The sequence below is a fragment of the Leopardus geoffroyi genome, chromosome B4 (assembly GCF_018350155.1).
Source record: "Leopardus geoffroyi isolate Oge1 chromosome B4, O.geoffroyi_Oge1_pat1.0, whole genome shotgun sequence".
Taxonomy (NCBI): Eukaryota; Metazoa; Chordata; class Mammalia; order Carnivora; family Felidae; genus Leopardus; species Leopardus geoffroyi.
The window spans coordinates 36,792,933-36,808,859 of NC_059341.1; the positions used below are offsets into that span (position 1 = coordinate 36,792,933).

At 34.9% G+C, this 15,927-nt stretch overlaps 1 protein-coding gene across 49 annotated transcripts in view; it reads right to left on the reverse strand.

The window, feature by feature from the left end:
• The window catches only part of WNK1 (WNK lysine deficient protein kinase 1), a 164,030-nt gene that overhangs the window by 35,235 nt on the left and 112,868 nt on the right, over positions 1 to 15,927 (reverse strand). For 26 of the 49 annotated variants that reach the window (XM_045464105.1, XM_045464099.1, XM_045464102.1 and 23 more), the window contains exons 5-9: positions 13,643 to 13,731; positions 11,609 to 11,828; positions 10,199 to 10,532; positions 8,854 to 9,041; positions 548 to 631 (exon numbers count right to left, since the gene is read on the reverse strand). In XM_045464105.1, coding sequence (XP_045320061.1) covers positions 548 to 631; positions 8,854 to 9,041; positions 10,199 to 10,532; positions 11,609 to 11,828; positions 13,643 to 13,731 — 915 coding nt within the window. Of the gene's footprint in view, positions 1 to 547; positions 632 to 2,798; positions 4,029 to 5,938; positions 6,197 to 8,853; positions 9,042 to 10,198; positions 10,533 to 11,608; positions 11,829 to 13,642; positions 13,732 to 15,927 lie in introns of all 49 variants that reach the window. The other 23 variants (XM_045464107.1, XM_045464055.1, XM_045464072.1 and 20 more) reach the window with 4 other exon arrangements.

Consider the following 15,927-nt stretch of genomic DNA (forward strand, 5'->3'; position numbering starts at 1 on the left):
TAGCACTGTACTATAATCTTTTGAGTTCTATGGACCTTTAGGAATAAACTCCCCAAATCAAAATTTAAAAATGTTTAAAAAGTTCCTAACATAGCTGTTCAGTTCTCTCAGCATAAAATCTGATATCCCATCTCACAGATTAGAAATTAATTAAAAAGGAGTATAGCATTATTAGTCAAATACAATGAAAGCAATAGCAAAATGCTCATAAAAGGATAAGTCACAAATATAAAAAGAAAACTGACATTCTTTGTGTTGTTAGATTATGTGTAGAATCATGTATTTAAGAAGGCAGATAAATATCAGTTAACGATTCTTTTGAATTTCAACATATGTCTAAATTTAGTAGATAATTTAAAAATACATTAAACAAAAGGGAAGATTTTCTAAAATGTTACTGGACACAAATGTTATGCCTCTTGATTTTTCTTTCAAGAACATGGCAAACCATTTATTTACTTAAGGAATCTAATTCATGAAAAGATGTTAAGCAGTGTTTTGGTTACTATTAATATATAAAATGTAGCAATGAGTTAGTTGTTCTCACCTGCTGAGAATGTTGTATGGGCAGGGAAGATGGAACCCCTGTTAGGCTACTTGAGGATGGTTGACCCTGGCTTTGCCCCTGTGCCTGAAGGAAAAAAGTGAATACAACAAATTAGCGAAGCCCTACATAAGTACAGAGAGGTCAGGCTTTTGCAATAAACATTCAAACTCCTGAGAGTTTGCTTGAGCAAAATGAAACATTAGCTTGATTAAGTATGTATGGGAGACCACTGGGGCATCTTTTGTAAGAAAGGGTTAGAGACAGATTATATCACAGAATGTAACCTGATCCCATGCAAAAACCACTAGTGGTTAAAACCTAACTTACTACTGCTGTGTTTGGGCTATAATTTTAGCTGACCAAAATAGTAAAATTCATAATAAAATTGTTACTGAAAGTATAATAATCAGGAAAAAGTAGCACGACTACCAATGTGAAATAACCCTGTATTAGAATAATTAAAGACAAAGGGTATTTGAGAGTGCTAATTTGGTTCCTTTTGCTACTTCTTATAGTGCTACGGTGACTTACTAAAAATGTAAAAAACTTGTCATTGTCACTAACCTAGAGTAATGGTTGTCACGCAGAAGTGATTTTGCCCTTCCAGGGATCATTTGTCAGTATCTAGAGACATTTTTGGTTGTCACAACTGGGGGAGGTGGTTTCTACAGGCATGTACTAGTTAGAAGCCAAGGATGCTGCTAAACATCCTACAATGCACAGAACCACGACCTACAACAAAGAATTATCCAGCCTAAACCATCAAGTTTTGCATTTGAGAAACCCTGACCTAGAAGTCTAAGTTAAAATAATTGAGAAAGTGAGAAATGAATGCAGGATTTCTTATGTAGGTAAGTTAAGGAAATGAAAAGGCCCACAAACTTTGGTGTTCCATTTCAGTTTAGAGGGGTTTCTTTGAAGCCTACTTGGATTTGACACCACATGTCACTGCATCTTAACCATTATTAAGTATTCATTCTTTCTACAGTATGTAAATTTACTGCCTGATGGCTTACTTTGGAAAGTTTAAAGAAGAATGGCTGGCAGTGCGTTAAGATTTATAATACAGGCTGACAAGCAGTGCATTAATGTGAGCACACAGTGAGTACACTGCATGCCGATGCAACGTAATTTTCATTTCTGGATCTTCTTGCTTCCTAGAACTATTCTAAATAACTTAAACTTTATGTACATTTTTGGGATTGTTTATGCCCCTTATGAGGGAAGAACACAGGAAGAAAGTATCAAGAACATACAGTATTTTATAAGAGTGGAATATTTAAAAGATCCAAGCAATGCCTTGAATATATAATTGAAAAGTCTCCTATATAGATTTTATAAGACTTATACATTTGATAAAATATATCAAAGGAATATATGACAGTTAATACTGACTCCACTTGAATTCTGTTATGTCCATTACTTTGTCTTTATTTGCGAGAGTACATATGCCCATACCCATAAATAACAAAATTTAATTTGTTGAGGAAACAACCAAGGCCTGAGATATCTGTTTCTCAGCTTGCAACATCTATCACAAATTCTTAAAAACAAAAAAAATCCTACCACCCACACTAGATTACAATTTTGTTGCTAAAAATTAGAATCAATTTTATGGATTAGCATTTTATTTGGACATATAATACACAGTGACTTGTTCAAATGATGCCATTTTAAAAGGCATTTTCATTTGTTCCTAAATTCTTAAGATGTTTCTTTTCTCTTTTAAGATTCCTCCAAACTAATCAAAATTTTGTGTATTCTTAATACTCTTTAAAAAACTCTTTATTTTCCATTCTTTTCATTTTACAGAAAAAAAACCTATTAAAAAAAAAAAAACAAAAACAAAAACTAGCCATGTTTGTTTCTAGGGAGAGAGAAATACTTCATATTAATATTTATAAATAATCAACGATGAGTCAACTTTACATGATAGACAGTTACATTCTCACTACAAATTGAAATTATTCTACATATGGATAGAAGTAACTGATTTTGACGAGTGACTAAAGTTCTAGTTTTTGTGTTCTCTTTTTCAAGGGTTTGCACATATTATAGGTAAATGAGGCAGCTTCTCTCTCATACTTTGTTCTTAAATACAAGTAGTTTATAATCCCCCCAAAAGGAGAAATACTAATATTACGAATAAAATTAAAAATAATCCACATAAATGGAAAGGAGGGATAGAAAACTTAAATGTAATGATGCACAGTAGGGTAGTTTAAAAGAATCGTGGAAGTTTTCCTATAACCTGTGGATGGAGTGCAGATCCTCCTGAAGAAAATGAGGCAGATAAAACCTGCTGAGATGTGGTTCCTTGGGGGAAACAGAAGAAAAGTGGGGATTCTTGTAACACTGTCTGAGGCAGACGGATAAAGGGTAATGAGACGTCAGAGCCAAAAGGTGCAGCTGCTCCCCCTGTAGGGGGAGGTGATTGAAAATCACTGGGGTCTGAAGAAGTAATTTGTGAGGAATCACTGGAATATTCTGGGCTTCCTATTGGCCAGTTCTGTCCGATAGGCTCTACCACAGAAACGGTCAATTCTGGGGCATGGTAATTACGCTGTTCTTCAGTCACAGGCTGTAGGCGGCCATGTAATCCAACTGATTGAGGAGGTGGTTCTTCCTGATTCAAGTCCACTGCAACCTGTCGATTTCGGTAAACACGCTGAGGCAAGACTCCTCCTCCTTCTCCCGAAGAGGAGCTTGGAGTGTGAACATGAAACTCAAATACACAATTGCTTCTGCTCTCATTGTTATGAGTTAACACAGCGGGCGCAGAATGAGGAACAAAGACAGGGTGAAATTTCAAACGTGTAGCATCTGTACTGATAGGTGCAGAAATACTAGAGAGGGGAGATCCTGGACTCAATCCAGAATCTAATCTTAAATTCTGAAGGTGTCCTACCAGGAAAGCCTGTCCAGATGGAAATTCAAAGACAGAACTTGAGGTAGGGCCCCCTGGTACTGGCTTCTGTTCAGGTATCTGTTTCATAGGACTTGACAGTACTGGTGAGTTGTATGGAATACCCTCATACTGTTCTGTCACCTGGGCCTGGTAAGCTAGATACACTGGTTCCTGAGGAATAAAATAGTGAGCTTCTTCTGGAAGTACTAGTCCAGGTCTATAGTCACCGTGAACTTGAGTTGGTTCAAACATAGGATGGACCTGTATCTCACATGGCTCTCCAGTTATTCTACTGGCTGTAGTGCCCAACATAACTACGGCCTCTGGTGTCCAGTTAGTTGGGCTGCCACCAGGTGGAAGAAGATTTTGGCCAACAGTCCTCAGCAGGGGTTGGAAGTGGCGAGTTTGGGCTTCCAAGAAGGAGGTGCTCTTACGCCGCTGGGAAATGGCCACCTTCGGTGGACAGGTGGGAGGTGGTGAAAAAGAAACTGGACGTTCATGAATAGTTGGGAAAAATATCTGTGATTCTGGGTATGTTGGGGTCCCCCCACACGGATGCGCCATGGACTGAGGCTGTATCAACATGAATAAGACAAGTAATTCATACATTCATATGTGAAATTACATTAGACATGCAAAACTGGGTAGCTCTGTGTAACCCTATGAAACGGTTACACAAAATTTATAATTAATAAAGAAATAACAATGCTTTTGGAAATTATGTGCATAGTAAAAATCCATTAAATACATCCAGGGTCAATAAAGTTATTCTGTGGGATTCTTTGCGTTAGATAAGAGCTGCTTTTCCACAACATCTTCTCTCAAAGGAAATGGAAGAGTTTTCTAAGTGTTTATTCTGTTTTTACCCCCAATTAATATTCTCACTCTTAAGACTTAATGTATATTTAAATCAGTGGAAAAAGAATTAAAATAGTAAGAGTTAAGGGAAGATAGTAAGCTCAACATTTTTAAGATATAAGAAAGGTACTTCAATTTAATCTGCTATACAAAGTTTTCCTATATTCTATATTATTATCCTGTGCTGTCAGAGGCTTCAGTGTTATTATCAACTAACAGTATGTCATCTAACTAGAAATCAAAAGAAGTATTTTTGGTGGACAGTAAAAGACACACTACTGACTACTGACAGAAATACCTTTCCCCCTATCTATCTTAAACTAGATGCAGTTAATTTTACTACACGAAACATGTTACAGATGTCAAACTGCTGAATGTCCACTTCTCTGATCCTAGTTAAGGGGTGAATAATTTAGTGTTCAAATCAAGTGAAAAGGATAATATAAATAACAGACTTAACAGCATTTTATTCACATAGGCAGTTACAGTCATAAGACTCTATAGTTTTAGAATCCTACCTAGCCAAATGCAAACAGTGTACACTGTAATAATTCACTTTTATGGACTCTTCTTAAAAAGAGTAGATTAATTTCATTCTTTCAGTAGGGATAGTCCCCATCAAGTTAGCAAAATGGCTCAACTGTTGCTTCTTCACAACAGCTAAAAGAGGGCTTCTATTTCAGACCAGAATGCTTCATTTTACTGTTTATTCAAGGAGTATCCCAAAGCCATAACACATATATGGCTAATCATTCTCCTAAGTACAAATCTGAATATTTTGATATTGCTAGATCAGAATGTTAACTATATTCTCTATCTGGAAAAGCAGCAGCAAGGTCCCACAGTGTTTAACACAACTTTTAAGAGACAGATCTTTTATAGATACAAATGGGGCCAAAGAAAATCTTATATACTACATGTGTATCTAATGTATTCACTAGGGTCTCAGCAGCTCTTTCTGCCCACGAGTCCTGTTTTTGTGCTTTAATAAAACTACCATTTTTGCACCCTCTAAAAAATAATGTATTCATTAGAGTCAAGATCCCACCTTATTTGATCAATCTAAGAGACAAATTTCCACGAGGGAACATATGTTTTAGTTTGCCAACACCATCACTTTAAACCGCTAAGAATTAAAAGCAACTTTCAGTCTTCAATTACTCTTTGCTGTGGGGGAAAAAATGGGCTCATTCAGCTTCATTAGTGTCTCTTTAGAATGACGTGAAGAGAAAATGAATTTGAGTTACTTTTTTGATAAAGAGAAAACTTGCTTTTGGTTAAATCAATGAATTTAAAATGAAGTAATACATATTCTTTATATTAATATGTGAAAATGCAAGGATTCGTATAGGTCAGTTAGGGATAGGAGAATATAATAAAAACTAAATTTTATTGGGTGCACATTGATATGTGTCCAGGGCACTATAAGCATTCTCTCTCATTACCTCCTTGCTTTTTTCCCCCCTTAAAGCCTGTAACAAAAAAGTTTCCTATAGGAAGAACTGGTATCCTGAAAGCATAAGTGTAGTCCTTTTTATTTATCTAATTTTTATTAAAATTCTTGATGCCTGGATGTATTCATTGGTAATAAATTTTCATTTGTCAGGAAGTTTACAGTTACATACAGTACTGACAAAGAGGGAAGGCAGGCTGGAGCGTCGGTGCTTGCGCTGAGAGGCAGAGTGCATAGGCAGGACACTCTCCAATGCTTTAGAAAGCTTTTCGGCAAAAGTTTCCTCAGGGGCAATCCGAAGGAGGGAAGGAGAAAGAGATGCAGACAGCACTGGTGGTGGGGTGGAAGGAGCACTGGGAGAGATGCGGGACAGAGAGGGAACAGCAGAAAGATGGGGAACACAAACCGACATGCTACGGCCACGACGAGGCTAAACAGAAAACAAACACACACATGAAAAACACAATACTTTGAAAAAAAAAATAACCAAATGTACAATGATAATAGGGCACAGCTGACCTAAAGAACTGTCCATCCTCCCCCAATCCAGCAAATCCAATTTTTTTGTGGAGAGGCATAATTCCACAAAGCACACCTGGCAGATCACAACTATGCTCTCTACACTGTTGGCCACGTACAGGCTTTTTATGAACCACCACGATAATGATCAATTATCTTCCTAAATATTCTGAAATTACATCAATTGTTATGAATGTATGAATAAGAAGAGCCAACTGACTGAGGTAGTAGAATAGATAGGGAATACAATGAATACTGGCTTACAGTTTTTTTAAAACTTATTAAGATTAAGAAAGAATTAATTCTATTAGTTTAATGTACATTATAATGTGTAGAAGACTTTAGGACTGGATTACTTTGCCGGAACTCTGGAAATTTCAGAGGTTTCTCACTTCTATTTAGAAGGGATCAGACTAAAAAAAATTGTTGTCTCAGAGTATTTTATTTATTACATTTCCTATCTTTATCTGTAAAGAGTAAAAACTCATTTTCTAACAGGAAAAGCATTAGTTTTCTAGAAGTAATTCACGACATAGACACATTCTGTAGTTTTACCAAAGTAGTCAATGGAAAAATACCTTAAGTGTGAGTCTCTGAAGAGTAAAACTTTAAGAGTTTTCTGGCGTATCAGAGATTCAACTTAGGTTTATAAAGTTTGAAGCGTCTCAACATAAAAACTTTAATACAGCTAAAAAGCAGTATGCCTAATACTGTTAAAGTTGTCCTGAGCAAGTTTGTCATTTCCCTTTAGGTATTGTGAACTGTATAGTTGATTGTGTTTTCTTTTCCAAAACTGGCTGCACAGAATGCTTTGAACGAAATTTGTGGCCTACCAGTAGTAAGTACTTAAGCATCATCATACTTATCATACTTAGTTCATTCCTGGTTCTATTTTTTTTTCCACCCGTTTCCCTTTTATTCTAATTTTTTTATTGCACATATAAGTGATATATTATTGTAAGCCATAGTAAATTCTTTCTGCATTAAGAAAGAAAAAGAATCATAAGATTTAAAAAATCCTCAATATTTGATGACTCTTCATGATATACCTCCACAGAACACTGTCATTAAAAGGCAAGGCTGTCATAACAGTCTGCTTTTAGAGCATCAATAAATAAATATAACTATCTTTGTGGCTCAAATATTTAAAATCATAAATGATCATTCTATTTCCTTTTCTAAAATAGAGACGCCTAACGTTCATTACCCTGTGATGAGGGAAGCAAAGAGATTAAAAATAGTTAAAAAGAAATCTAGTTATGATGATCCACAAAAAATCAACCAGAACAAGAGTAGAAACGAACAAGAAATGCTGACAAATAATATTTGTCAGAACACGGAAATACATCTATATAGTCTCTGTAAGTTCTTCTACCCTACTTAATTATTTTAAAGGTCAGAAAAGTAGAAAACATTAGTGTATTAGTTTTCTTTGTGTTACTGTGGCCATTCATCTTGAGACTTAGCCAATGCAGGACTCATGAATGGACTCTGAAACATACAAACGTCTTTTATTCAAAGCTGTAGGACAAAAGAGCAGAACAAGCAGAAGTATTTTCTTAACAGAGAAAGATTTTCATTTAATGTTGAGCAAAAGTTCCACAAAATTCTGATTTAAAAGCTTTCTGAGAAAGAGAAAAAAAAATCTGTCTAAAGATCTCACTACACAAGTGCTATATAGTGACCAGTTATTCTCTAATTCCTTCCTGAAGCAGATGATGTACTTTATTTAGCACTGAAGACTTCACAGAGGGTCAACAAAAGAAATGGGGTATTACCTGATACCTATTTTAACATTTTCTATATGAAAAGCAAGAGTGGCTAATGTAAAACATGGGGCAGTGTGTGTGTATCTGTGTTTACATATAAATGCATAAAATATTTCAGGAAATAATCTCCATAAGTGGATTCTGAAAATAAATCTGTAATAAAACCATACCAAATAAAGAGAAAAAGCAAATGAACGTATACTGGGGAAGGAATTTGTGTCCAACACAGACTTTAAGGCAGGAACACGCATAGCAACTGATGGTTAACTAAACACAAGCGCTAAATTAAATGGTCATACAAATAAAGGATTTCTTCACTCTAAAGTACTCACATGCAGCATTCTATAATGGTTTGAATGTCTTACCTGTGTTTTATACAATAAGAAATCTTATAAAAAATGCTTAGTAATTCTTTTAGTAAGTAAGCTTTTGAAAAACACTCCACACACCCACCCTCAAATCATTTGTATGTCCAACTTATGCTGATTTGAACAGTTTCAACTCTAAAGCGCTAAAGAGGGCATTATCTTTAATCAAATACAGATTAGTCTAAATCTTGTACATAGTTTCTTCACCTAGGAAGTTCAGCTGATTCTCATACATTAATGTTTATGTTCTAGCCTAACTGAACTACTCCAAATTGTACTCTATAATAAACCTATTTCCTTTAGAAACATACCATCTATATTATCTACTTCGAACTCATGCTATTACTTGGATAGCAGAAAGAATCTGAAATTAACATATTACATCTACTGGCCCTCATTATAGGCTTACACTCTCTTATGCAGTTACTTACCATACTTGAGGATGGATATACCCCATGAGGCTGAGATTGTGCTTGGACAACAGAAGCTGTATGCCCTGGGATTGTGCCAGTAGAATGTGCCTGTTCATGTTGGGACCCATATGAAACTGTCTGTTGGCTGCTCACTCGAGATTCTGTGAAGACAGAAGATCCTTGACCACTGTCAACCGTCCCGTCAGCTGAGGGAGAAATAAATTGCCAAAAAACACAGAGAGACACACATCACAAAAAGGAGATTTATATTTTCCCATCACAAACCCATTACTCTAGGGTTAGTTTTTTCTTTGTAAAGACCTGAACTAAATAAAAAATGAATACTAGTTATTTTACTAAGTAGATTTCTATGCTTAAAAACATGAAGGATCCATATGGAAAAAAGTTTTAATGTCTTTAAAAAAAAAAACTGCATGGCTGTCACAGAATCTTATTACCTGAAGAATAAGAGAACTAAAATGGAATGCTATTAGTCAGCCATAGGTTTGATGTAGCTTTCAAAGTCTTATGATGCAGCTTTCCAAGCTTTCAAAGTCTTGGAGAGCAGTGCATTCTTAGTATTAAGGAGGTAGTTCAATCAAAAACTAGTAAGAGGTGCATTAGTTTCTAGTCTACATGTTATTCAGCTTTGCCAAAAGAGCTGAACCAGATTAATGGATTCAATTACAAATAGCTAAGATAAATTTATTCATTTTTCATTATTAGTTATATTTCATTTTATTCATTTATTTTTGCAGATGTAAGTTTTAAAAAAAGTTTTTATTTAAATTCCAATTAGCATACAGTGTAATATTAGTTTCATAATTACATTTTATTTTAAGGAATTGTGAAAAGTAGAAATCTATAAACTGGAACTTCTAAGATGTTGGAACCTGTGAAATTATTTTATATCTTTTTTTTTTTTAATGTTTGTTTGTTTATTTATTTATTTATTTATTTATTTATTTTTAAGTTTATTTATTTTTGAGACAGAAGGAGACAGAGCGTGAGTTGGGGAGGGGCAGAGAGAGAGGAAGACACAGAATCTGAAACAGGCTCCAGGCTCTGAGCTGTCAGCACAGAGCCTGATGCAGAGCTTGAACCCACAACCGTGAGATCATGACCTGAGCCAAAGTCGGATGCTTAACTGACTGAACCACCCAGGAGCCCCAAATTATTTTATATCCTAATCACATTTCCTTACTGTCCTGTCCTAGTCTGTTAGTGGTAATTACTTCAAATTTCTTATTATATATTGGCTTCATGATTCAAACCAAAAGGCCAGCGAAAAATGATGAGTAAAAAGATGAAAAATCACTTAGGAGTATCCTTAGCATACTTGTCCACTTCCCAAAATACTTACATAACACAGATATACTAGTTTGTTGGTACTGTAGTTGTTGATGTTGATCTGCCTCAGGTTCTTCAGGTTCTACTTGTGTAGAAACTGAAGCTGATGTGGTAGAAGCAGGAGGCATGCCAGTACTAGCAGATGGGATCTGTTTGACTCCTGCCTGGGAAGTACTTGATTGTTGTTCTACCTGGTGTTTCTGATTAATCTCTTCCTGCTTTCTTTTTTCTTGTTCCTCCCGTACCAACTGCCGCTGTTCTCGTTTTCTCTTAATTAATGATACTCTATCTTTGATGGCTTTTGCCATGGTCTTGTGATCACCTTCACAGACATACCCAGACTCTACCTACAGGATAAAGGAGTGCGTTAGGAAGCAGTACAATATCAAAAGAAAGCAAACCAAATATAAAACAAAAAAAGCAGGTGTGGGGAAAAAACTAGGAAGAAGGGGGAAGAGAAAGACCTCTCTAAGGACTGGTCTTAACCAAATTGTGAAATTACTGGTCTGCATTATGCATTTCTCCACCATTTTTATAGATACTCATAGGGTGGGTGCCACCATCTTTGTAGAAACTCTCAGGGTGGGCGTACCTTTACTCCTAATAACAACAAAACAATGGGGAACCTAAAACCAAAGGTTTTAAACCAAATAAGGCTCATTTTATTCTAGTCACTCGATTTCCCCACTCACATTAACTATTAATATTAATCTGTCTTGTTTTAAACTTTGTTTCACTAGGCAACAACTTAACCAGAAACAACCAGGGTAAATAAATGAAAGTTACAAAAAAAAAAAACCAAATAAAAACACAAATCTCTAATGGTATAAAAAACTAACAATTAAAATAAATATCTCTTTCATACCTGACCCTTTCTATTGAATGGTTCTTATAAATTCTAGTAGAGATATTCTAGGAGTATCTCTTTATATTCACTATTTTAGGCACTATGGCAACCCTAAAATTGGTGAAGTGTTTCATTTCTGAAAAGTTATATTTTAGACATAATTCAAAAAGTGATTGATCAAAGCCTGCCTACTAATAATTGATCTTGAAAACTCCCTCAAGTAAAAACAATTCACAGTGTATTTATAGAGTTTATCCCAATAACTGATCAATATTTATATATTTAGAAAATATAAATTGTCACTTGAACTCCATAGGTTTATCTAGATTAGGAGTCATTTGACCTTACAGTCTTTCACATTACTTCAGAATACATTTTAGACCCATCCATCCATCCTTATATATCTACATCTATTTATCTTTTCCTTAAATAAAAATAACTTTGGGGCCACTAATGAATACAATTTTGTATCAATGAGATCTGCCATCCACACTGCTTCATAAACTTTTTTGCTCAATAATACCAATGTTTGTAAGTCTGTATCAATTTTTAAATAGCAGATCAGTGTTAATTTACCATTTCTTGAGCAACGTCTTCTGGCACATCTCTTTCCAAGTCAAAGGAAAACTCAATAGCTTCATTGTCTTTGTATTTTCCCTTTAGTTTCTTAATATCTTCAATACGTAGCCATAATTTAATGGCTATCTTTTCTCCATCATCTTCTTCTGCTAATTCTACCCGTACCCCTGTTTCCTCCTGGAAGAAGGCATGGTTCAAAAGGTCTTTGATAGAATATCTACCAAAGAGAGGGAAGTGAAACAAAAACAAAACAAAATACCATTAGATTTAAAACATAATTTTCAAGTGTGGCTGATTATTGTCATGCTTGGAATAATAAAAAAGGACTATTAAAAAAAAAAACAAAGATTTTATAACTCATTTCTACATTGCTCCGTGTAAATAGTGATTATAGTTTTGATCTCAAGTTACAGAACATCAGAACAGTCTCATTTATAAATAAAAGTTGAAAGTGATACTTTTTAATCGAAGTGATCTAATCTCATATTAGTTAACAATGTACTAGTAACAGCAAATAATACACAGAATATCATAGCTTCAAAATACCACATAGTTTACGTAGAAATTTACAGTTAACAAAAATTCCTCATATGTTAATTTATAGTTAACAAAATTTCCTCATCTAATCCTTCACCAACAGCCAGTGAGGTATTATTTTGACTTTTAGGAAATGGAGGCTCAGAGAGGATGAAAATCTTCTCATAGTTAGAAGGCTTAATGGTTGAATCAAAATTTGAAAATAGGTTTTTTGATTTCTAGTTAATTACCTTCTACTACAACTTTATTTACCCCAATAAATTCAATTCCTTGTTCAACAATTTGTGTACTAGGCAAAAAGTCTGATTGTGGAATAATCTTCTTTAGATAAATGGTTTCAAAATACCAGTAATCTAGTAAACTGTATCATCCAGAAAAGAAATAGCAATATGTTTTAAGACTGGAAACAAATACTCCTTTGTTTATAGTAAAAAAAAAGTTCTTAGAAGATTAAGGACTCCCCTTTCCAAACACTGTATATACAATTAGAAATCCAAACTAAATTTCTATTGGACAGTCTTAAAGATCATGATGTTAAGCTCTTCCAAACAACAGAGTTATGAAAAGAGAATGAGACTGGAAAAGTGAAGATACTGAATTCTTTAATTTGGATGATATACCTGATTGCTCTCATTCTTAAGGAGATAGATTATGCTCAACTTATAATTTATATTTGTACTGGCTGGTCTTTTTCTTTTTTGGAAGGTGAGTGGGGATGGTGAGGGCAGATTATTTTTCATAAACAGACACTGGCTCTTTGCCATGCCTGACGGGTTATGAATCAGCTGTATGATGTATCAGATACTTGCCGCTCCTCTGAGAAAAGTCCTGTTAGTACACATGACTAAGCCAGATCTCCTCCTAAGCTTTGGGCAAACTTGTCTCTTTTTACTGAAAGGAATTTTGATGTTTTGCTCTTCAATTCTGGCAGAATGACAGCAAATCAAGACCTGTAAAGTTAAGCTGATTTCCAAGAGCCAAGATTTTATTTCACCTTTTAGAATTCAATGGGTAAAGAACTAACAAACAGATCTGCTGGTCAGAAAGAGATTGAACCCTATTGAGTTTTATAAATTATGCTGACGCTACAGGTTAAGTAGTTGTATCTGAATGTAGCAGCTATGTTTAAGATGGTTCTGGTTCACTTAAACCCTATGACACTACATTTTCACAACATTTCAGTATATCAAGTCTCAATATTACCTTAAATGGACAGAAGTCTACTTTTTAAAGATTTTTAAAAATTTTTATTTTTTAAAGTAATCTCTATACCCAATGTGGGGCCTGAACTCACTGAGATCAAGAGTAACATGCTCTACCAAATAAGCCAACCAGGCACCCCCAGAATGCTAATTTTAAAGATATTCCATGACATAAATAGAGAAATTAATCACAAGTGAAATATTAAATACACTTTAGATTGAGTATTGTATTCAGACATATCATTACATTTTAGGTTTTTATGCAATACCTAAGTTAAAAGTGGCAACTTACCTTTCATCTTTGTTTTGCCTTATGCATCCTTCAATAATTTCCTTCACTTCAGGAATTGCTACTTTGTCAAAACTGGCAGGCTTTACTCCCTGAGAAACATAAAAATAGCAACAGAAACATTTAATAATGGCAGTGTCTTTGAACTTTGATTTTGAATTGCCTCTTAAGCTTTTATTAGATTGCCTTCTTACCATCCTGGCTTTTTTCTGATTTGCCTGCAGGAGCTGGTCCATTGCAGGGTCAGAGCTAAGTAGAGGCAATTTAACCATGGTAAGAAAACAAGGAACAGTCAGATAGTGGGGTTTCTTATTTCCATAGCCTCTATATGTGGCTAGGGAAAAATTTAGGCTACTGTCAACATCTTCGGCTGTGTTTCAGGTAAAGGAAGTTATTGGCTAAAAAGAAGGCCAAATGCTCTAACTGGTTAGATCTTTTGTTCAGCCTTGTTCCCTAACACATTAATCAACATAGTATTTAACTACTTTGAACAGTGAATCCACGAATGGGCATGAATTCACATGCTTAGTTTGGCAGGTATTCTATTATCACAGTACTCTGCAACAAACTCAGTGAGTACAGGAGTTAAGGATTTGGATTGTTTTGGCATGATAACAGAAGAGCAAATTGTCTGGTACATATGAAACATAAAATGAAAAGTGATATATCAGATCCATATAAAAGACAAGATTTCTAACTATTTTCTGAAGAAAACTCACTACTATTATATGTAATACTATATAGTATCCTAGTGGTATTTTAGAATCTTCATAAAATATAAATTGTTTGCAAATAAAAATTTCAGCAATGTATAGAAAATATACATAAGATGTAAGAATAACAAAATACTGCGAGGTGATATGGAGAAAATCACCTCATTTGCTATTCCCACCTTATCTAAGTAACCACGTGGATTAAAGTAGCTGCACTGACATACTGTCCAGGTGGCACATAAACACATAAAACACAGGGAATAGGAATATAGAAATAGAAGTAAGGGAGAGGTCCTAGAAAAGTTAGAATAAAGTACATAAATTTTAATCATCTATAGTCTCAGTGACAAGATCAATTAAAACAAAATTAGTGAAAATAATCTGACAAATCACAGAAATGCATGGATTATAATAACATGCATCAAGGATCAACTCTAATTCTCATCAGTTATTCAACTGTGTTATTCAAACTCCTGATTTGGAGGATTCTACCTCTAGGGCTAACTTTCCACAGCAAGGAACTGTCAGTAGGACTGACCCTAAAGTTAAACCCATGTATTTAAAAGGTTCATTTTTTTTTTTAATAAATTTTTTTAAGTTTATTTATTTTGAGAGAGACAACGACAGCACATGTGGGGGAGGGGCAGAGAGAGAGGGAGACAGAGAATCCCAAGCAGGCTCTGCACTGTCAGCATGGAGCCCAACATGGGACTCGAACTCACCAAACTGCGAGATCATGATCTGAACCCAAATCAAGAGTCAGACATTTAACTGACTGAGCCACCCAGGCGCCCCTAAAAGGTTCATTTCTTTTTTTTATTTTTTGACAGAGAGAGAGCAAGTGTGAGCAGGGGAGGGGCAGAGAGAGAGGGAGACACAGAATCCAAAGCAGGCTCCCGGCTCCGAGTGGCCAGCACAGAGCCCGACACGGCGCTCGAAACCCGTGAACTGTGAGATTCACGACCTGGGCTGACGTCGTTAACTGACTGAGCCACCAAGGTGCCCCAAAAAGGTTCATTTCTAAGTAATGACTACAAAGATCACTATTCTATTTTCCCTAATTTTCTTATTTTTCAAATCCAGGTAAGTTTTCCCAACTTGTCTTTGCCTTCATATAATAATTCAAATAAGAGTAAGAAAAATAATGCTGCTGAAGCAAAAGGTTGCTGGTATGGTATTTCAAACTAAAGGGCTTAAGAAAATGGGAACTATTTTGAGGAAAAAAAAAAAAAAAAAAAAAAGATGATGCTCCCTGAAAGTTCTCTGGTAGTGGAAACACTGGAGATTTTGTGTTATATTTGCTTTTAATGTTCTACAACAAACATGTAAAACTATAAAAGCAAACCTTAAAGATGTTATTTATAAATATAATGGGAAGAACAATCTAAAATACTGTATATCAAGTTTGTAGAACATTTACTATCAGCAGAAAATTGTCTAAAAGAATGTTCTTTGGTAAAACTGGACACTAATACATACTTGGCCTTTGCATGTAAAGTCAATTCAAATATTACAGGAAAGTGGTCAAAGAGAATACAGATATAATTACGAAAAATGCTTCTTATTCCATTATAT